The 22,908-nt window shown below is 49.3% G+C and overlaps 1 protein-coding gene across 1 annotated transcript; it reads right to left on the reverse strand.

The window, feature by feature from the left end:
- Positions 1–1,066: 1,066 nt before the first annotated feature.
- On the reverse strand, positions 1,067–21,568 carry Timeless (timeless circadian regulator). Its single transcript, XM_027392709.2, has 29 exons — positions 21,458–21,568; positions 15,120–15,278; positions 14,824–14,977; positions 14,615–14,729; positions 14,458–14,520; positions 13,102–13,203; positions 12,770–12,925; positions 12,391–12,524; positions 11,945–12,032; positions 11,509–11,685; positions 10,694–10,911; positions 10,339–10,442; positions 10,043–10,212; positions 7,306–7,443; positions 7,055–7,206; positions 6,261–6,358; positions 6,055–6,175; positions 5,757–5,958; positions 5,357–5,502; positions 4,599–4,684; positions 4,391–4,508; positions 4,157–4,239; positions 3,787–3,929; positions 3,436–3,604; positions 3,283–3,351; positions 3,071–3,189; positions 1,948–2,167; positions 1,739–1,843; positions 1,067–1,611 (listed from the first exon to the last, which is right to left on the reverse strand). The coding sequence occupies exons 2-29, from the start codon at positions 15,199–15,201 to the stop codon at positions 1,541–1,543; spliced, it is 3,603 nt and encodes a 1,200-aa protein (XP_027248510.1). The 5' UTR covers positions 15,202–15,278; positions 21,458–21,568; the 3' UTR covers positions 1,067–1,540.
- Between the last annotated feature and the right edge of the window lie 1,340 nt (positions 21,569–22,908).

Here is a 22,908-nt window from a genome sequence, read left to right on the forward strand (position 1 = left end):
CTGTCTACTGCTAGGTTTTAAAGACAAAAGTTACAGGATTACATCAGTAGGTACAGGTTTCTGGTTGGTTGACATTTGGGAACAATCAGGAGAATTTCTCAAGGTCATATTTTGGCATGAGATACCTGTGTACCAGATATTCTCATTGGTCAGTGCTGAGAGGGAACATTCTGGTTTCTATGGCTTTGTCTTGTTACTTGCAGGTGGGCTGTTGTTCATAGATACCAATAGTTTTCAGAACTGCATCCTGGAGACTATAGGGGAGGTTCTGGTCTCCCCTGGAGTTTCTTTTGTGGCCAAACAGTTCCCAGGAACCAAGTACCTAGGAGGCTGGGGGTGGGGTGAGGATGGGTCTGGAGTTTCTTTGTGTTCAGTTTTGGCCCTAGACTCCAGGAGGCCAAAGTATCTGGAGTTTCCTTGTGTTACAGGCCTACGTGTCTTTTCTGTAGCCTGTTATGGGTGCTAAAGCACTGGATGAGTGAGGGTCTGGTCCTTTCATTCCTAGAAGTGAAGCAAGCCTCTTGGTTTAGTTTACCCCTTTCAGTTGGTTTTGCTTTCTGCTGTTTTTTAAGGTAGTTTCACTAATTTGTCCAGCATGGCCTCAAATTCAAGATCTTATCCCAGCCTCATGAGCTGAACCAAGAGGCCACAAGCATCCTGTGGCCAGCAAGACCAAGCTTCTTGGAGTGACACTGCTTTTGTCTATTGGGGAAGAGCAGAAGAAAAGAGAAGCCTCTCTTTTTAAAATTACATTTATTGAGCCCGGTGTGGTGGCATACCCCCCCCCCCCCCCCCCGCCTTCCCTCTCCTTGTGGTAATCTGAAATGATTTCAACTCTAACTCTTAAAGTTCTTCCAAAGGCACAATAGATGGCTGGCTGGTGAAGCCTGAGCCACAAGACATATCAGTATCAACAACTTTTTTGTTTTTTCAAGACAGGGTTTCTGTGTAACTTTGGAGCCTGTCCTGGAACTTGCTTTGTAGCCCAGGCTGGCCTGGAACTCACAAAGATTCGCCTGCCTCTGCCTCCCAAGTGCTGGGATTAAAGGCGTGCACCACCACCACCTGGCAAGATCAGCAACTTTTAATTTTACGTTGAGTATGAAACACAAATCAAGGTTTGTCATCTTGAAAGTAGTGCATCCCAACAGTACCTCAACTGCAGGAACAGGGTCAATCTGTGCCCAGGGATCAATCACTGGAAAGAAGATGAGGGAACTCCAGTGTCTCCCAAAGATGATGTGAACCCCCATGTACTTAGGAAGCTCCCTGCTGAGGTTGAGACTTGCCTCCTGCAGACAGCCACAGAGAGGAGTGCAGGCTACCCTGTGTGTTTCATTTACTCCTCGTTTCCTAAGAGACGGCTCCAGAGACTCGAGGTACACACTGATGAAACTGGGGTAGGACTGACTGCGGAGTCCATCCAACACTGCTGCGTAAGACTCCTGGGCCGTCGGTATAGGGAAGATCGTTCAATGCAAGCATAGTAGCTGCTGTGCCTTCTACTGGCACCTGTCTCCAGCACGAGGCATCTGGCTTCTCAGTCATCATCATCATCCTGTATTTGAAACCGTTTCTTCTTGTGGATTACTGGAGTTCCCAGCTCTGATGCTACGGGAGTGACAGGTGAGAGGCAGGAAGAGAAAACGTCTAAGTATGTAAAAGGATAAGGCAAACAGCAATGTCTTCAGACCGAATACAGAGAGCAGAAGAAGCAGGACACAATCAGGGTCCCTACCTTGTCCTCTCCCCTCATCCTCTTCTTCATCACTGTCCAGCAGTTCTCGCTTCTTAGACACTCTTTTCCATTCTTTCTCCCCAGTGGTCTCTTCCTCTGAAGTGACTGTAAGACACACAATTAAGGAACTAGGTCTTCATCAACTTAAAACACCCTCCCAGCCCTCAAACCCCTGTAAAGTCATCAGGGGGTGAGCAGTACCACTTTACCTTCTGGAGACATCTGGCCTGCTTTCCTCTTACGGGCTGACAAGAGGGCTCTCAGGGCCTTAGCTCGGTGCTCCTCATCGGGACGGTGCTCTCCAGGAGCTCCTGGATGGAGCTCTGGCTCCTCTTCCCTTTCTTCCTCCTCTTCTTGTTGACTCAAAGCAGCGGCCACTCTCCGGAGCTGGGTGGAGCTCCACTTGGCTGGGATTCGCCAGAAGGTCTCCTAGAGGGGCACAGTAAGTGAGGTAACTGCCTCTCTGGTCACTATATTTATTTTTCTATTATTCATTGCATAAATTGAACAATGAAATACAAAATAATAAAAATAAAGTTGAATAAATATAAGGAGAATGATCCACAGGAATTGTAAACTTGACTTCTTATTCACAACAGACACCCTATGTGTAGCTCAGGCCTCCATCAGGTTCCCAGTAAGCACAACTGTCAACAGTAAGTGTAGGGAAGGATCCTGGTCACATAAAGGTGAACACGTGGGAGCCACACTCAGAGTCACCAGGAGAAAAGCAATGTGCTATAGCGCTACCGGTAGGACATGGCACCAGAGTAATCATGTTTGGTTCAGGGGTTGGATGGGCTTCTCTGAGGAAGTGACATTGAGCTGCCCCTGGTTGAGGTTTAACAGGAAGATGGGGGAAGGGGTACATGTCTGTGTGTATGTGCCTCTTTGTATGTGTAGCTGGAGCTTCCAAAAGGAAGATGAATTGGCTATGCATGAACAGGCCTGAAATTTGCAGAGTGAAAAATAGTTTGAGATGACCGTGGTGGGAAGCAGGGGTGTGTGTGCATGGAATGGCCACGGCCAGGTATGCCACCTGGAGGCTGTGAACACACAGAACCATCAAGTGCTCCAGACAGAGAAGGGATAGTATGGAGACTAGGACATAGAGTTAGGGAAGGGAGCCTAGAGAGGAGAGAAAGACAGCAAGAGGCCTGATGCAGGAATCCTGTTGAGCACAGATAAGGCAGCAGGGAGGATCAGGCCAACAACAAGGTGTGTTTTGGTAGGACCAGAAATCCCCGCTGATACTACACCAGCTCAATTTGCCTGCTCTGGGGTGGGGAGCGGATCCCTAGCTTGCTGACACCGTCCTCCTCGGACACTTGCCTGCCCTGGGGTGGGCGGCCGGATCCCTAGCTTTCGTAGAAGATTCTGGAACTGTTCGTTCTCCATTGCGTCCTCATTTTCTTCCGTCAGAGGCACCAGAGGGATGGCTTGGGAGCAGCCTGGAACAGTGCCACAGCATATGGTGAGGATGTGAAGGAAGGAGGGCCTCGGCCACACCAGCCCAAGCAGCCCTGGTGGTCCAATGCACTTACCGCCCTCTTGCCGATCATCTGCCGCACGAACCAGGCAGTTCTGGAGCCACAGGAGGGGAGCAGAGAGGCCTGAGTGAAGGGAAACTTGTACTTGGTCCCTGCTCCCTTCCAAACCCCTCCACCCCTAATATCTCTCCCAAGCAAAGTCCTCACCTTCCTGATGGAGGCTCTGACCAAGGTTTTCAGCAGAGAGAAATGAACTACTATGCACTGGTTCTGCTTCCAAGTCTTCCTCTTCCTCTTCCTCTTCCTCTGGCAAGTGTTCTTCTTCCTCTTCCGTATCTTCCTGCCAAGGATCCTTCAGGGACATGCCTCCATTTGGCTAAAATTGATAGGAGACAGAGGAAAAAAAAAAAAAAAAAAGGCCTCAGGGTGACCTTAGTGGGGTTTTGGCCCCATCTCTACCACTAAAGGGACCTGGCCTGAACAGCCTGCAGCACGGAGAATCCAAAAGTGTTTTTCAGGGCAAGGACCAGGCCAGAAGAGCCAGGATAAGATGGTTACCGTGCAAGAGGGTGCCACTTTCTTTCTCCGTTTCTTGTACAGTTGCCGCCGCTCAGACACCAACCCCAGGGCCAGCAGTTTGTCTACTATTCGAGCCCGAGAACGTTTGGCTGTGATATTCTTCATGATATGACCAAGAACATCTGCAGAGAGAGAGGGAGGGAAGGGAGGACGGGAGGGAGAGATGCAGAGAGACAGAGCACATTTGGACACTCTAGAACAACTGGGAAGAAGTGAGTAATGGAAATGAAAGGCCAGCTCAGCTGACTCCAAGCGACACAATGTAGCAGGTGAACACAGGGTTTCCTCAGGAGTGAGAGGCAGAGGGGAAGCTGCAGCCTGGCTCTTATCTCAGCTGTCTTTTACTCACCATCAGAATCCTGGAACTCCTCAAAGAGACGCTGCAGTTCCAGCTCCTGATCCTCTGTCCACAAGACAATCTGGGTCCCTTTCCTGTTCAGGCAAGTGTCAGTGCTGGGAAGGCCTCAAGCCAACTGGGTTTCCACACACATCAAGCAAACTGGGTTTCCTTACAGACACACAGACACACACACATACACAGACACACCCCCCATCCCTGTTCCCTCCAGAGCAAGTGCCTTGCCTTTGGAAGTCCTTGACACTGTCGGCCAGTCCCATCCGCACCAGATGGTGGATGACCTGCCTGCGTGTTCGAGGAACAGTTTTCAAGTGTGCGAGGATGGTTCCCACTATATCCTGACCTGTGTGGGAGAAGGAATGGGGCAGTATGGAGGAGTCTGAGATCCTAGGCTGCCCTCCTCACAGCTGCTTGAGACCTCAAAGCCTCACACCTTCCACATCCTTATGGGCGAGGTATAGTTCCTGAAGCTGGGCCTCTTCCTCAGGGCTCCACGCAGTGGCTCTGTGACTGGAAGACCTGAACGGTGAAAGAAAACAGGTGCATGGAGGCCATCGGTTTAAAAAGACAAGACCGAAGCTCTCCGTCACCAGTTCAGAACAAAGGATGATGGTGGCAAACTCAAAGAAGCCAAGAGCAGAGGCCTAAAACATTTTTTTCCTTTGCTCTTGCCAAAATCAGAGGTTTTGATTGGGGACCTACAGAATAGAACCCGACACTCCAAGAACTAAGATCAAAATGGGAAAAAGAGCAGTGTGAAGGAGAGAAGACAGAAGACAAAAGGACAAGAGGAAGCCTTTCTTGTTTTAGACCAGCTCTCACAGGACCCAGCATGGCCTTGTATTTGCTGTGTAGTCCAGGGGGACCTTTAGCTCTCATCTTTCTGCCTGAGTCTCCTAAGAGCTGGGGTCAGACAGGGATCACCACACCCTGGTGACCCAGCACACAGGGACTCTCTGGGAACTACCCTGCTGCCATCAGTGGCCACCTCTCCACCTCTGTGAAGACCAGTGACAGAGAGAGAAACTAAAGTGGCAGGAGACTTAGGTCCAGCCTTCTTCCTGACTTGGGAATGCTCAGGAAGAGCATTTGACCTTGGGGCCAATGCCCTCCCTTCTGAAAGGAGAAGAAAACATTAGAGCAAATGATGCAGACTGCACCACCGTCCTGCACCCCCAGCCCTCAGCTTACCCACTGTCGAGGGAGCCGTATCCCTGAGTCATCTCTCGAACCACAGCAGTGTTCTTCCAGAACAGCAGCTCCACAAAAGCTTTTTGGTTGACGGCAGCCAATGCGAAGAACTTGCCAAGGATGTATTTGGCAAAAGTCACCAGCTCCTGTACGGAAGAAAAGCTACCATGGCACCTCAGTCCAATGGGGCACATCTGGCCCCATCTGTCTCTCTGCCTGTTCCCAGTCTGGCTCTACCTTCTCACTGCCTCTCTTGTCCTCCATACGGCTTCCTCAACCTCTCTGCTGACCCCTTCACTGTATCCTCACCTCTCTGCCCTTAACACCTCAGTCTTCTTTTCTCCTGAGAATCACTCACGCCCCACACCCCACCGTGTACCACTCCTCAGCAGTCTCTCACTTTGTAGGCTCCAGCAGCCGGGTCACTCAGCAGCCGATTAAAGAGGCAGAACAAGGACAGCTGGAAAAGCAGGGCTTCCATTCCCAGGTCATGGGCCAGCCGGTGCAGCATCTTGGCAACACAGTGGTTGGTGTGAGCGCTGTTCTGCCGGTAGCTCCGCAGCAGAAGCATGTAGGCTCGCACAATGGATGAGCATGCAAAGCTGTACCAAAACATAGAAGGAAGTTATTCAGCATTGGACAGCCACGCCGCTGCTCAGCCTCACAGGGCCCACCCAGTCAATCCTCTCAGCCCTCACCGTTTCAAGTAGTCCAGAAAGTTAAACTCTTTCTCTGACACCTGCGCCACCTGCAACTCCTCCTCCTCTTCCTCCTCCTCCTCTTCCTCCTCTGCATCTCCTTCTATCGGCTCCTGCTGCCCTGTACAAAGAACGAGAATTACTGGGTTTCTGCCATGCTGGTGTGGAGCACAGCTGGGAGGAAAGCCAGGAAAGAATGGACTCACTTGGAAGCGGGGCAACAAGGATTTGTTTCAACAACTGCATTTCTTCCCCTGGAGAAGTGACTGGAGAGCCAAACACGTTTCCTTCAGGCCACACCTCCCTGGAGACAGACAGAAAAGGCTTTAATCACAGGAAGTTGGAGTTGCAATTAGGACTGGTAGGAGAAATTTGTTCCTGTGTCAATTGAAGAGAGAAGGGAAACTGCTACCTCAGTGATGAAAGAGGGTAGGGGATTATTTCTCACAAGGCATATTGCTCTTGCAGAAGACCTGGGTTCGATTCCCAGCACCAACATGGCAGCCCGCAAGCATCTGTAACCCCGGATCCAGAGGATCTCAAATCCTTTTCTGGCCTCCACAGGCAAAGAGGAGAGACTGTGGTGCACATATGTACATTCAGGCAAAATGTTCATACACATGAAATAAGTCTAATATACATACATAGAGAGAAGTAAAAATAACACTCAATCGAGGAATGCAGGTATTCCATGCCTGTAGGTTTACACACAGCATCTCTACAGAAGAGACACTGAAAGGTCACTCATCAATGTGTTACCCAGGGTTAACCTTGGCTGGTAGAATTGTATTTATTTTCTTCCTCTGTGAACTGTGTTTACTGACACTTCTAAAAAGAAAAAGCTCCAACTACCCAATCAAGGCCTACAAAGACAGTGTCGAGAACCAAGATCCACAGTCTCTGTTGAGACACTTCTCTCCTGAGACCCGAGAACGCCAGACCCCAGTGAAGACCTCCCATTCCTTCAAAGCCCAGGAGAGTGGGTACACGGGATTCTTACCGGGCAGACCGCAGGAGGGCCAGGGCTTGTGGGGCCTGGCCATCCAGAAGGCAGTCTTGAATCCTCACCATGGCTTCTACCCTCTGCTCTTCCACTGGTACCTCTGAGGCCGCATCAAAGGGAATGATGGAGTCTGTACTGAGCTCAGGATCCTACAGACAGACACAGCCATGGGAGCAGAGGGGGAGGAAAGCCAGACTGCCTACAAGAGTACTGTCCTCACAAAGGATAGGGCTTCTGTAACTACCTACCTGGGCACACCGCAGCAGCTGTTCTTCCAGGGCTGGCCACAGGGCCTCCAGCTCACCAGGGCTGTGTGAGACATGATCAGAAGCAACACTTTGGTCCTGAACCTTCTTCTTCTTCTTCTTTCTCTTTTTTCTTTTGTTCTAAGGGGAAAGAACTGTATGGTGATTGCAGAAGAGCCACAGAAGTCTCTGTCCTTCAGTGTTAATGACGTGGAATGCAGGCAGAGGACACAGGACACTATTTCCTTGTCCTCCAGGAGAAACAGGCAAGTCAAGAGACAATGCCATTACAGTGCGGAGAAGCTAGGATGAGGATAAGTATAAAATGCCTATTTCTTGGAGTAAGAGTTTGCCAAAGGTGGCAATGTCTTTTTAAATTAAAAACAAAACCAAGACTGGAGAGATGGCTCAGAGGTTCAGAGCACTGACTGCTCTTCCAGAGGACCTGAGTTCAATTCCAAGCAACCACATGGGGGCTCACAACCATCTGTAATGAGATCTGGTGCCCTCTTCTGGTGTGCAGGCATACACATGCAGATAACATACATACATGGCAGGCATGTATGTGCAGGTGTGTATTCAGGTATGTGCACCAACCATGTCTGCAGTACCTGCAGAGGCCAGAAGAGGTAATTAGTGATGCCAGGAACTAGAGTCATAGACAGTTGTGAGTTTCCATGTGTCCTGGAACTGAACCTGGGTCCTCTGTAAGCACCTTTCCAGCCTTAATATCTCTCTTTCCCCACCTCCCTCCCTTTCTCTCTGTTTTGTTTTCTAAGACAGGGTTTCTCTGTAGCTTTGAAGGCTGTCCTGGAACTCGCTCTGTAGACCACGCTGGACTCGAACTCACGGAGATCCATCTGCCTCTGCGCCACACCCTCCCCCAGTGCTGGGACTAACGGTGTACACCAACACCACCTGGCCAGCCTTAATTTCTTTAATGTTTATGTGAATGAATGTTTTGTTATCATACATATATATATATATATATATATACACACACATACATACATTTACACACCACATATGTGACTGCAGCCCCTGTAGGTGCTAGGTCCCCTGGAACTGAAGTGCAAATGGTTGTGAGCTGCCGTGTGAGTGCTGAGGACCAAGCCAGGGTCTTCTGCAATGACTGCACGTACTCTTAATCGCTGAACCACATCTCTAGCTCAGTTCTGACATATTTTATGATTTTATTTTATGTTCATTGGTGTTTTATCAGCATGTATGTCTGTGTGATGGTATCAAAAGCCCTGGAACTGGAGTTACTGACAGTTGTGAGCTGCCATGTGTGTGTGCTGGGAATTGAACCTAGGTTCTCTGGAAGAGCAGCCAACGCTCTTAACCATTGAAGCCATTTCTCCAGCCCTAGTTCTGACGTGTGTGTATGTGTGTGTGTGTGAGAGAGAGAGACAGAGAGGGAGACAGAGAGAGAGAGAGAGAGAAGGAGGGAGGGTGGGAGGGTGGGAGGGAGAGAGGGAGAGGGAGAGAGAGAGAAGGAGAGAGAGAGGAAGCCAGAGGATACCTTGGGGAAATTTGTTCCCTCAGGGCACCAGGCTTACCAGTAAGTGCCTTTACCTGCTGAGCAATCTTGCCAGTCCCATACAAAAAGTTAAAGAAAAAAAAACATGAGGGTCAGGAGTTGGTGGCGCACACCTTTAATCCCAGTACCCAAGAGGCAGAGACAGGCAGATCTCTCTGAGTTCGAGGCCAGCCTGGTCTCCAGAGTGAGTGCCAGGATAGGCTCCAAAGCTACACAGAGAAACCCTGTCTTGAAAAACCAAAAACAAACAAACAAACATGTTTTTACAAAGCCAAATCTCTGTGTCTCTAAGATAGAAATTTGTTGGAAGGGAGGAGTGATGAGCAAAGGGGTCAAGACCAGGCTGGAGAAACCCAAAGAAACAGTGATCTGAGCAAGGGGGAACTCATGGACCCCAGACTGATAGTTGGGAAACCAGTATAGGACTGATCCAGACCCTCCCAATATGGGTGTCATTTTGAGGTCTGAGAAGTCTATAGGGCCGCTGGTAGTGGATCAGTATTTATCCCTAGTACATGAATGGACTTTGGGAGCCCATTCCATATAGAGGGATACTCTCTCAGCCTAGACACACGGGAGAGGGCCTAGGCCCTGCCCAAATGATGTGACAGACTTTGAAGATCCCTCATGAAAGGACTTGCCCTCCTTGGGGAGCAGAAAGGGGATGGGATAGCAGGTCGGTGGGGGGTGGGGTGGGGAGGGAGGGAGAGGGAACTGGGATTGACAAGTAAAACAAGATTGTTTCTAATTTAAAGGGAAAAAAAGAAATTTGTTGGAGTTCTTTCCTTGACTTTTTGTCTTTGTCTTTTCATCTACTACCCAATTTTGGACACAATGTCAATTTAGGAACCTGGAGACTGACATGGGCTGTTTGAGTGCACCCTAATTATAATTAATAGGGGACTAGCCTGACCTATTTACTTTCGTGTGTGTCTATAGTGTAAGTGAATCTGTATGTATGAATGCATGGCAGAGGCTGGTGTGTTTTTCACAACACCTTCTGCCTTCCCCTTTGAGACAGAGTAAAGACAAACCTGATAGGCAACTCAACAGAGTTTCCTCTGCTGCCACTCACCAGTCTCTGGCCTTTAGTTCAGAATAGTTCTAGCAGGTCACTGTCAGCTATAGAAACCTTGAGGAGCCCTCTACCCTTCACCCTCCCCACAGCTCTCCCCACACCCTGGAGCTGCCCAGTACCTGCACCATCAGGTTCCCACGGCTCCGACAAAACCGCTCCAACATCTTGAGGAAGAGGTGGGTGGTTTCCACCAGGTCACGAAGGAATGAACGTGGGTGGTATCTCTCATCGAACTTTCGAAAGAGTGCCAGGAAGAGTTCTCGGTACTCCATCATATAGAAAATGTTGTCTAGGAGTGAAAATGAGAAAGGAGTGAAAGGGCTTGGAAGAGGAGAGATGAAGTTGGGACTTGGAGGAGTAAGATTCTAGACAAGAAATGGGAAGGACAGGGTCAGAGACCAGGCCAGGGCCTCACTTTTGATGATGCGACTGCTCTCTCTCACAGCTTCATCTGGGCAAATGTCCATCTCATTTACTGTGGCCAGCAGCTCCTGGTAGGCTTTTAGAGCTAGGTGCATCCTGACAGAGTGGAGGGCAACAGGTAAAACGAGGGCAACAGGTAAAACGAGGACAACAGGCAAAATAGAGGGCACCTAAAGGCTTTGGTAATGTAGGTGTCAATTCCTCCCCACGAGTGTCTCTAAAATGAGAAGGGTCCACCAGCCCTTGCACTAGCCTGACCATCTCAACCTTGAAGTAGGAAAACTGAATATCCATGATTCTGGTGGTCAGAAGGTACCCGCTGTGACCCCAGGGGCCTTCCCACTGACCGGCGTGCCCAGGAGGCGGCCTCCTTGCGGTCAGTCAGCATCATCTCATAGTAGTTGGTGAGGTTCTGCTCCACGAAGTGGAAGGTACGGACACTCAGGGTCTCAGAGACAAAGCCAGGGCGGAAGGAGGCAGCTCGGTTGAAGGCCATAAAGAAAGCCAAAGCCCACATGTAGTACGTCTCATCGTGCTGTTGGGCTCTCTCCCGAAGCAGGTGGTCCTGACAAAGAGACCACTGTGACCTCAGGGCTTTTAACTCCCTTCCAGATGCTCTAGCCTCAGACGAGGGGTTGGACCCTGGACACCAATATAAGATTTCCTAGAATCCATAATTTTCAGTTTCCTCTTGTTCTCAGGTCTGTTCATACTCTCCTCCCTTTCCTGTGTGGATATTGCTCCAGAGCCTCCTTTTAAAAGATTCATCTTACTTTTTATTTAACATGTCTCTGTATGGGTGTGTACACATGGGTGTCGATGTCCCCAGAAGCCATAAGAGGACAACAGACCTTCTGAAGCTGTAGCTCCAGGCAGCATCAAGCAACCTGATTGATCTGGGATCAAACTCTCTGCAGGAGCAGCAAGTGCTCTTAGCCGATAAACTATCCAGCCCCACCAAGAACTGTTTTTTTGTGTGTGTATTTTTAGTCATGCTAATAATAATCCATTCCTTAGAATCTTTGTTCTGTCAGGGCCCCCACTCCCTCTATGTCCTCACAAGTCCAGCCTTCCTTGGACCCCCGGCAGGGTGTCCTCCTTGCCAACCACTGGCCATGTCACCTCTCTGCTCTATCCCTAGACCTCTTTCCCGGACTCTCACCTTGACTGCACCCATGAGTGGGTTGTAACAGTTCTCCAGGAACTCGGAGCAGAAGTCCCTGAGGAAGAGCCTCACGTTGAGGGCGGAGCGGCGGTGAACAGACAGCTCCTGGGCAGCCTGGCGACGCTTCGGCACCCTCCGGGGCTGCTTCCCCAGATCTGAACTGTAGTTTCGGAGCTGAGGGCAGGGGTAGAGGCATCAGAGTTAAGTCCTGATTACCCTGCCCCTTACGGTTTTTTACAGCCACTGTCCTCAAGTTTTCATAGAAGGAATGCCTACAAGTATCTCTGCCTCTGGTACTGGTGTTGGCATCCGTGGACACAACACAACACCAGAGGATCTACTTCTGCTGTCCCCAACTTTCTAAGCCTAAGAACAGAGCCCCTCTCAGGCCCTGCAACTCGAGTGTTTCCGCCTTGTACAGATGCATACTCACATTGTGAAGGCCTTTGTGAAAAATGACATCCCTCTCCCCAATGGACTTCAACCCCTGGACAATGTAGGAGCCCCCAAATCGAGAGTGCCTTCAAGGAAAAAAAAAAAAAAAGGTTCCAAAATGACTCCTCCATTCTCTTGAAATGTTAGGCAACTCTGCTCTGTCAGCAGCTCTGTGAGTTAGTTTTAAAATATTTCCCTGGCTGGGCATTGGTGGCGCATGCCTTTAATCCCAGCACTCAGGAGGCAGAGGCAGGCGGATCTCTGTGAGTTCGAGGCCAGCCTGGTCTACAGAGCGAGTGCCAGGATAGGCTCCAAAGCTACACAGAGAAACCCTGTCTCGAAGCCCTCCCCCCAAAAAAATATATATATTTCCCAACCTCGAACTGTCCGTGCTGGTGTTTGCTGCTGTGACTCGGGAACGCAGCAGAGTGCTCTGCCACCCACCTGTTGCCTCTTTGGAGGGCGCGAGTTCTCTTCTCCGCCATCTCCCGCTGGCGTAGCACCTCCAGCTCTGCCATGTCTGTGCTTCGCTCCTGAGCCAAGCGTCCCTGCCCTACTCCTGCTAGCTGTTCAGGGTTCTGGATTAGGAACAAGGAGGAAGAATCAGAACCAGGGTTCTTAACCCTCATGTCTAAGCCTTAGTTCACTCCTACTAGGAACGAAAACCACAAACATACAGAACTGCTAATGGGCTCGTACAGAAGACACAGCCACGGCACCCATCACCTGCCTCCTCAGGTGACTCCCCATTACTACCAGAACAACTGGCCATGTGGAAAAAAGCACACGGATGGAGGGGCCGGGAGAGTATGCAGGGCCTCACCTGGTCTCGGAACATAAGGGAAACAATTTCCAACACATGGAGACTCCACTGCTGCTCAGCAGATGAGCTGGACAGAAAGAGGAGCAAGTCGTCCATGCCGCTGAGATGAATTGCCCAAAGCAGCCGGTCATGGATGCTGGCATCATCGTCAATCCTCTGGGCAGGCAGTGAAGAGGGAGGAAGGACACACTCAGCCACACGGCCACCCCCCAAAGTCCCCAACACACTCCTTGGATAAGGCTCTTCCCTAGACTTGTTGGAAGACAGAAAAATCTGAAAGCAGGGAGTTCACCCAAACCAGCACAAGAATCCAGATGCCACAAGACCCTCACCTTCTCCTGCTCAAGGTCAGCTGGGACATGCAGAATATTTCTGACCAGCAGCAAGATCCGTTCAATCAGCAAGTTATCTTCTTCCTGCCTGTCCTCCCAGCCCTGGACAAAAGGAGAAAAAACTGATACACACAGACAGACAGGTACACACACACACATGCACATGCACACGCACAGGCACACACACACACACTTAGATAAATTTCTAAGGTGGCACATGTCTTTAATCCCAGCACTCAGAAGGCAGAGGCAGGCAGATCTCTGTGAGTTCGAGACCAGCCTGATCTACAAGAGCTAGTTCCAGGACAGCCTCCAAAGCCACAGAGAAACCCTGTCTTGAGCCCCATCCCCAAAATAATAATAAATATAATAATAATAAAATAAGAAACGAGTGAGCCAAGTCTGGTGGCACAGGCATGTAACCCCAGCTTCTCAGGAGACTGAGGCAGAATGACTGCAAGTTCAAAGCCTACCCAGATTACAGAGTGAGTTCAAGGATACCCTGGGCAATATAGTGAGATCTTGCCTCAAAAAAAACAAAAAATAGCCGGGCGTTGGTGGCACATGCCTTTAATCCCAGCACTCAGGAGGCAGAGGCAGACGGATCACTGTGAGTTGGAGGCCAGCCTGGTCTCCAGAGCGAGTACCAGGACAGGCTCCAAAGCTACACAGAGAAAACCTGTCTCGAAAAAATAAAAGAGAGCCAGAGATATATTTCAGTGGTAGAGTTCTTGTGTAGCATACATCCGCGCCAGGATTCAATCCCAGGGACTACAGGGCAGGGGGCAGAGTATGGTAGTGCATGGCTAAAGTCCCGGCACTCAGGAGGAAGAGTCATGAGTTCAAACTCATCTTCAGCTACACAGTTAAGTAGTGAGCTTGAGTGTGAAGCCAGCCCGGGCTACATGAGACCCAATCGAAAAAAAAAAAGGAGCTGGGGGACGACTGGAGATAGAGCCCAGCAGTTAAGAGCACTTGTTACTCTTGCAGAGGACCTGTATTCAGTTCCTAGCACCCACATGACAGCTCACAACCATCCACAGCTACAGTTCCAGGGGCTTCAATGCCCCTTCTGACCTCTGAGGGCACCTGACACACACGGCGCACATACATATACGTAAGCAGAGCACACATACATATAAAATAAAATAAATTTTAAAAAAAGAAAAAATGAGAGTAAGGAAGCAAAGGAAGAAGGGGGTGGTGGTCAAGCCATCCTAAGGTGACTGGGAACTCTAGAGTCGACTACCGTATTGCTGAGGGCTGAGGACCTTTCCAGGCACAGCGCCTTCGTCTGCCTAGGGGAGCTGAGGGTCTCACAGCCTTGTGGGATGTGTAGGGTGGAGACTCACTTACCAGCTGCAGCAGCTCATACAAGGTTTCACTGAGGACTCCAAAAGTCTTCTCACTGGCAAATGCCTGTGGAACAGGGAACAGCTGGTAGGTAGTGCCTGCCTTCTCCTTCCTCCCTCTCCAAACGTGGACCTAGCGCCTCTGGAGAAAGTCTTCTCACCTCTTTGTAGGCCTGCAGGTGAGTTAGAACCTGCAGGAAATGGTGCCGCACACCAGGGTCCTTAGGCACGCCGCCAAAACAGAGTAAGGCTGGTTGGGTCAGATTCACCATCAGCCTGGGGAGACAGTGAAGGAAGAAGTAGTTAGGCTTTAGGCTTCCTTTCCAGCACAGGCCACACACGGCAGGTGGCAGAAGGCTGAGGAACAAACCTGATAACAGCATCGAAGAGAGGCTTGTCCTGGCGGTGCTGGGTGAGGATGGGCAGGAGGTCACTCTGCAGGATCTGTGCAGCTCCCAACTGCTGCCGCACGTCTCTCGTCTCGTCCTCATGCCGCAAGTAGCGGATCAGGTCCTTCACGCTCTCTTTAGAGACAGAGTGAAACACATGCTTGTGACCCAGAAGAAGCTGCCCAGGCCCATTCACTCTTCATACCGGTAACCTGAGGAATTCACCAGCCCTCAGTGCAAGGGAGTTTTTCACCTGGTTCCTCAAAAGATCACTCACCTAAGCAATCTGGCTCCTTGTGGTAAGTGTCCCCTTCCAAGTACCCAAGGGCACTACACGTGGCTAGAAGTTCACAGTTCATTGTGCACAAGTGCACATACCAGAGGCCCAACCACCAGGAGGACGGGCAGTGGAGACAGCAGATGAAAACGGTGAGGCCTGTAGTAACAAGGAAGAGGGATGCGGGGCCCCGTGTGGTAAGGAGAAAGAACAAGCTAGGACTTAACAATCAAGAAGATGCTGGGCTAGACCCTCAATTGCTTTACTTTTGTAAGAAAGAAAAGTGATGCTCCCAGGACTAGGGAAAAGAATTTTTTTAATCTTTTTTTTTTTGCCCCTTCTTCCTGGTTTTCTGAGACAAGGTTCTCTAATGTAACAGCCCTGGCTGTCCTGGAACTCTCTTTGTAGACCAGGCTGACTCACCGAGATCCACCTGCCTCTGCCTCCCAAATGCTGAGATTAAAGGTGTGCACCACCACCACCACCACCACCACCACCGCCACCGCCACCCCTGCCGTCGCCACCACTGCCGCCTGCGCTGCCGCCGCCACCGCCGCTTGGTGGGAAAACAAATTTTTAACTAATCAATTGTGGTGCTGGGAATCAAACTGAGGGAGGCCCTGCGCATGGCAGGCAAGGCTTCTTCGTACTAAAACCTAAAGAAACTTCAGTGTATGAATTAAGACCCATACTACAGCCAGATCCTGAAACCAGAGGACCGTGTTTCAGAATTCTACAGCGCTTCCTCATATGGCCCTAGTCCAGATGTACCACAGGAGTGAAGAGTCCTAGCTTTGGGCTGGCAAGATGGCTCAGTACGTAAAGGAGCTTGCCACTAAGGCTGAGAACCTCAGTACTACCCACAGAACCCAGAGAAGAAGACTGATGCAAGTTGACCTCTGACCTCCACGCGTCCCCCAAAGGAAAAAAAAGCAATTTCACTCCTAACCACACAGTGATTATATAAAAGATTTGTGTATGTAGCTGGTGGGATCCACAGTTATATGTATGTGTTTGTCTGTGCTCATGTGTGGAGCTCAGCAGTCAACCTCAGATATCTTTCCTCAGGAGCTTCCATCTCATCATTATGAGACAAGGCCTCTCACTAGGACTGGGGACTTGCTCGTCAGGCAAGGGTGGCTGCCCAGTGAGCCCTAGTGATCCTCCTGTTTCTGCCTCCTCAGCTTGGAATTGCAACCACAAAGCACCAAGCCTGTTTTTTTTTTTTTCCAACGTGGTGCTGAGGTGTGAATTCAGGTCATTGTGCTTGTACAACATTGTTGTCAGCTGAGCTGTCTCCCCAGCCCCAATAAAGACTGACTGACACCTCATTGTATCTCCTGGGCTTCTGAGGCACTGAGATCTGTCTGTCTGTCCTTCCAAAGTCACTCATACAGCCCAGCAGAAGTCAGCAGCTCTGGCAGGACCCTGCCACTGCCCCAGGAGCAGCACTATCCTTCTGAAAGTGACCCCATTTGTTCAGGTCCCTGCACCATCACCAGGTAATCATTAGGCACAGACCCAGAATCCTGACTGACTAAACCCTAGATGCACACAAACACCCTGCATTCTTTACCCACTCCTCTGGAAGATCAGGACTACTCATCAACCTTGTCCCCTAGGTACCTCGGCTGTGCCTCATTCTGCTGTTGGAAGCATCATCTAAAATGACCTTCTTTCCCGGCTGTGGTCCTAGCTCAACACCCTGACTCCATCACTCTACCCCTACGGTAGACAACAAATCTCCAAAAGTAATTGTCGATGCTATCTCCCTGCTCTTAGGTACTTATGTAACTGGCCTACTTCTTCACGATGACTGCTATCCTACCCTCCCCCTCCCTGCAACTAACTAACCTACTTCTGAGCTGCAAAGCCCAGCAGTAGAATAAGGAGCCAGCAAAACACTCACTGAATGACCAGGAGAGCTGGAAGGAGCCTTTTCTTTGCTGCCTGTCCTCAGGGACTTGGTCTCTGGTGAAGCAGCTTCTGTACATACAGTTCCGATTCTCCCCAAAGACATATCCAGCTTTTCCAGGGGACCACCAGGTGTGTGTGTGTGTGTGTGTGTGTGTGTGTGTGTGAGAGAGAGAGAGAGGGAGAGAGAGAGATAACACATACATACACACACACACACACACACACACACACACACACACACACAGACCAAAAGGCCTTCCCCAGGGCTGACTTAAGAAGCTGGCCAAGAAAAGACAGAGAGCTGCCTCACTTGAAGGGCACAGCATGGTCAACGTCTAGTGCTGCACCACAATAAAAACAAAAATAGGAAACACAGAAAATCTATTTATTTATGGGTTTATTATTTTGTTTTGGGACAAGAGTCACTCTATGTATTCCTGACTGTGCTAGAACTCACTCTGTAGACCAGGGTGGCCTCAAACTCACAGAGATCCTCCTGCCTCTGTGCTACCTGGTTCTGGGGCTGTTTTAATCATGTGTCATCACGAAGGGCTGAAATTCCTATTGGAAGCTTTACCCCAGTTCCAGTGTGGGCCATAAGGCTGTGTGGTTCCTGACCCGTGGTCTCTGACCTTTTTCCTTTACGCTACCTCTCAGTTGTTCAAAACGACTGTGAGGGATGGGAGGTGGCCGCCCTGGCTCTTACATAAACTCTGCCTTCCCTTATCTGCCTGAATCATTTCTTCTCTTTCTCCTCTACCAAATGTTCTGACAGCCAACAAAGAAGAGGCTAGCCAAATGACTCAGCAGGTAAAAAATTTCCACATAAGCTCAAAGACCTTAATTCAGACGGCAAGATGAAGTAGTGGCTGTCTGTCTGTCCGTCCATAGGTCCAGTTATGCCTGGAATAAGCAGTGCAAACAAGAGAGACCCCGCCTCTAACTGGAAGGTAAGAACTGACTCCTCAGAGTTGTCATAAATTTAAGAAAAAAGGGTGGGCAGCAGGGACAGAAAAATTAGAATTCACTCTCCTTTTTCTTCTTTCCTTTAGGAGGCAGGAGCCAACCCATGTGGCTCAGATCCGTGGCTGGATTTCTTTCCCTGGCTGTTAAGACCCTCACCAAGGAACATAAACACGCATGTTCCAACACACAAAACTGCTCTCATAGGGTATCCCTCCATCTTGGAGGCCTCCTCTTCTTCTGGTTATTTCCCCAAGTTCCAAGCCCATGTGACCTTCAAGATCCAGTTCACACACCACCCCTCAAATGATTCTTTCCCTGACCACCTGCAGAACAGGCATGTAATTCTTAGTCCAAGACAGAACACCTACCTTCTGTCCTACATAGGATTACCTAGGACAACTCTTTCTTCCTCCACTAATCAACATCTTATATATTTTGAATGCATTAAATCCAGTAGCTTTTGCACAGGAGATAATAAAACAGTGTGAGGTCAGGAGATGGTGTCAGAAATGGAGCTACCCTGCATGCTGCAGACCTATTCATCTTTACCAAATAAGTCTCCGTTTGTGCCTCTGAAAAAGAAAGGGTGCTGTGGCAGCCACAAAGAGGTCTGCTCAGATCTCTCTTCAAGAAAGTTTGTGCTGGGCTGGAGAGATGGCTCAGCGGTTTAGAGCACTGTCTGTTCTTCCAGAGGTCCTGAGTTCAATTCCCAGCAACCACATGGAACCATCTGTAATGAGATCTGGTGCCCTATTCTGGCATGCAGGCAGAACAGTGTATACATAATAATAAATCTAAAAAAAAAAACCAAAAACAAAATAAACAAACAAAAAAAGATCTGACACCCTTACACAGATACATATGCAGGCAAAACACCAATGCATAAATTAAAGATAAAAATAAATAAGTAAATAAATAAAATCTTTGAAAAAAGAAAGAGAAAGAAATCAAGCTTGTGCTAGGTATGTAGGTTAGTTGTAAAGCCATCGCCTCCTCCGGTGCCATTTACATTTTATGTACAAAATAAAGCAGATCGTTCAATATGGCTGACTCCCTTCATCAGCCTCAGAGTCTGAGAGGACAAGAACTGCTTCTTTTTTAAAATAATTTATTTAACTTTATTTTACATGCATTGGTGTGAAGGTGTCATATCCCTTGGCACTGGAGTTACAGTTACGAGCCACCATGGGTGCTGAGAATTGAACCCAGGTCCTCTGGAAGAGCAAGCCAGTGTTCTTAACCACTCAGCCATCTCTCTAGTCCCTCCAGCCACCTGCCCCCCTTTATTTGTTTTTGAGACAGGGTTTCTCTGTGGCTTTGGAGCCTGTCTTGGAACTAGCTCTGTAGACCACGCTGGTCTCAAACCCTCAGGGATCTGCCTGCCTCTGCCTCCTGAGTGCTTGGGTTAAAGTCGTGCACTACCACCAACTGTTTCTAATCATTGTAGATTTTTCAGAGCATGGCTACTGACTTCCAGGGAGTGGAGCTTGGACAAAAAGTGTTCTGAAAATGCTCCTAGGGGATGCTCAGGGTATGGGGTCCAGCTGGCTTGCCAAGGATGCAGGAAGCCCTGGGTTCCGCTTCTAACACTGTTTACACTGGGTGTAGTGGGGCATCTGTACTCCCAGCACTTGGGAGCCTAGGGCAGGTGGATCTCAGGAGAGACCAGCTTGGGCAACTCAGGAGTCTCTCCCTTTAAATGAGGCAGGAAGGGGACTTAGTGTCTGGGCTTGGTGCACAAGCCTTTGGGCTTGGTGCACAAGCCTTTGGTTCAATTTTCACCATGGAATGATGAAAAAGAAAAGAAAATGTTTCTCAAGTGTTTCTAATTCAATTCAGCTGACAACCACACTAAAATGTCAACTCCTTGATCCCAGCAATAATATATGTGATGAATAAACTGTTTCCTAAACTGAAGTAGACAAGTCTTGACAATAGGTGAGGGGGGGGGGACGCTAAGGATGGAAATTTGGAGTCATCAGGACATATGGCATTGAGCACAGTGAGGAGTTAGGGAGGACTCCCTGTCACCTTGTCCCTGTAACTGCACTGTAATCTACATGTGTTTTTCCATGAGTCCTCAAGACAAGGGACTCTACTCTTATCTCTGAGCACTTGGCACTCCGTGCCATGCACTCTATATTATTAGGAGCTCAGTACACTGTTTAGTGTCACTGATAATAAACAAAGGTACAATATACTTCAGGAACACAAAGAGATTGACCAGCACTTGAGAGGCAGAGGCTGACAGATCTCTGTGAGTCTGAGGCTAGCCTGGTCTACAAAGAGAATTCCAGGTCAGTCCTTTTATTTTTTTTTATTAATTTATGTTTTATTTATTTATTTATTTGTTTTTTTGAGACAAGATTTCTTTGTGTAGCTTTGTAGACCAGGCTGGCCTCGAATTCACAGATTGGCCTGCCACTGTTGGGATTAAAGGTATGCACCACCACCATCTGCCCAGACTGTCCTCTTATTTTACGTATTTGTTTCATCTCTGTGTGTGCGTTCCTGTTTAGACGTCAATTTGAAGGAGTTGGCTCTCCCCTTCTATCATGTGGGTTACTAGGATTGCCCTCAAGTCCACTCAAGTCTTCAGGCTTGCAACAAGCACAAATGGCTGAACCCTGTCTTTTTTTTTTTTTTTTTAAATAAGGGGGCGTGATCAGCTTGGAGGGTTGGATAAATTGAATTACTGGATTTTAGGGCAACCACACTTAGTCCTCAAAGACAAGTTCACCTGGCAAAGAAGTGACAAGAACTTCCCAGCAAAGGGAGTTCATTCAGATCATGCGAAGCAGAGGGCGCATCCTTTCCCTGAGGCTGAGAGTCAAATGGGATGAGAAAAATGTCAGGGATGCACAACACCGACCTGAATAATCTTAACCATCAGCGAGCACAATGGGGTTTCAAAGTAAATGTAAAAAGTCGGGCGTTCCCCCCTCCTCCCCAAAAAGAAAACTCCAGTGACAGCATCAAAGAAATGACACTCCCGGAAAGAAGCTTAACTCATGGCTCTTACTCTAGCTGACTTCCCCGACAGAGGTCGTATCCTCCTTAGGTTTCAGCAAATCGGGGGGGCAAGAGGGTTAAACCCCGCCCGTCTATAAAGCCCCAAAGTCTGAGAATTCCAACTCCTGACGACTCCCAAGCCGATGTGTCTCCGGGTCAGGACTGGATGGCGAGCTGCAAAGTGACGTCCTGCTCGCTCTGCTTTAGGAACTCCTGGCCTCACAATCCCATCCCTACCCCGGCGCGGTTCGAGGCTTGCACAGAGGCTGGTCCGCGGCGAGCCCGCCAGGGAGCAGCGTCAGTCAGAACGGGCGTGCACGTCGGGAGCCCCGCCCCCGCCTTTAAACCGCGCGGCGGGACCGCAGCCTCGGCGACGTGCTCGCACACCGCCCGGCAGCCCCGGAGCTGCCCGAGTCGGACCTCGGTCCTCTCAACACACTCACCCGCTCTCCGCGCGTCCCCCGGAGCCTCGGAGAGACAGCGGCCCTGAGGTGCGGGGCCGCAGCCTTTCCCGCCACTCGGCCGGGAGCGGCCAGTCTGCGCCTGCGCGGGGGCGGAACGTGGGCGGGGCGATCCGGGGTGGGGCGGGGCAAGCAGATCCATTTGACTCCGAACGAGGGGAGAGCGATAATTGGTGATTAAATAAGACGGGAAAACAAGAAGGATTGTTTTATCTGAGTAGGGCGTCTGCACTAAAAAATTTAAAGCCAAAACTCTATGAGTTTTCTACGGAATTATAATAAGAATCAATGTCGAGTTATAGTAGAATTTACAGACATTCTTCCCCTTCCAGTCAAGTGGACTATTCCAAAGTCTTAAATGGCTAGTTAGAAAAGTTGTGTTTTATTTGGGAGAAGTGGAGAGTGGTGTATATGATAGGGTTAGGGTTGTCTGTCTTACTATAGGCATACGTCTTAAAGCTTGCGAAGTATATACAGGAGGTTCAGAATAGAAAGATCTGCAATAAATATTCGTTGTTCAGTTCAGGGTCACCTACGCCCCTGCTGTGATGATGCTATTTTACCAACAATACAAGATAGGGCTCAAAAAATCAAGTCCGGAATTAAGCATTTGGCTAGAGGAGATCGTATTCTGAGGCATGGGGAAAGATAGCTGGCTGAAAAGGACATACAAAAAGGAAAGACTACGGAGCTAGTGATAAAAGTACAAAGATGCCATTTGCAAATCTCAGTTTGCTCTAAATAAATTTCCCCACCTTGCCCCCCTCAACTCCTGTAAATTTGCTTCAGACACCAGATTTCCTGTTTTAGCCTCGGTCGTTAATGCTGGGGCTTCGGTACCATTTGCAAAGGGCTAGCCCGCAGGCCTTTTAAACACTTCGTTTTTCTAGACTCTAGGCTTACCCAACCCCTATTTCGTTTGGAAGGTCCCTGGTCCAAGGCTTCTGAATGAATACGCAACCCAGCTAGTGGATGTAGACAGGTTTATGTGGCTTTACAGAACATCTCAAGCCCCATGTTTTCTTTTCTCAGAGCTCCTTCTGCCCCAGACTCAGGGGCAAGTATCCCTGAGGTAAGTAGGCTATATTTTCCCAGTAGCTCCCTCAAAACTTTTAGGCACACCTGCCTAGTGTTCTGGAAATAAAATCTCCAATTCCTCTCCCACCCACCCCCTGACATGCCTTGCCTCCCCTTTCCTGTCTGTCTGTCTGTCTGCTTCCTGAGAGAAGTGACTTCCATTCCCCTGATCCTTCAAAAATTAAGATCCATACACTTGACTGGAAGCAGGGTAAAGGCCAGAAACTTCAGCTCTCAGATTCTCTGTGCTCACCAAACTGGGCTGGGGGAGGGACATAACATGTTGACACCTCTTTTTCCTTCCCTAGCTTTTGTGTCCCCAAACTCAGACACAGCCACACGCAGGCACCCACATT

The sequence above is a fragment of the Cricetulus griseus genome, assembly GCF_003668045.3.
Source record: "Cricetulus griseus strain 17A/GY chromosome 1 unlocalized genomic scaffold, alternate assembly CriGri-PICRH-1.0 chr1_0, whole genome shotgun sequence".
In the NCBI taxonomy this organism is placed as follows: Eukaryota; Metazoa; Chordata; class Mammalia; order Rodentia; family Cricetidae; genus Cricetulus; species Cricetulus griseus.

Excerpts from the sequence above, each read along its gene's own strand:
- Timeless (XM_027392709.2), bottom strand. The coding sequence starts at position 15,201 with ATGAACTGTGAACTTCTAGCCACGTGTAGTGCCCTTGGGTACTTGGAA. Across the intron at positions 10,912-11,508 it reads CACTCATGGGTGCAGTCAAG|GACCACCTGCTTCGGGAGAG; the intron begins GTGAGAGTCCGG and ends TCTCTTTGTCAG. Across the intron at positions 5,503-5,756 it reads CGGCTGCTGGAGCCTACAAA|GAGCTGGTGACTTTTGCCAA; the intron begins GTGAGAGACTGC and ends TCTTCCGTACAG.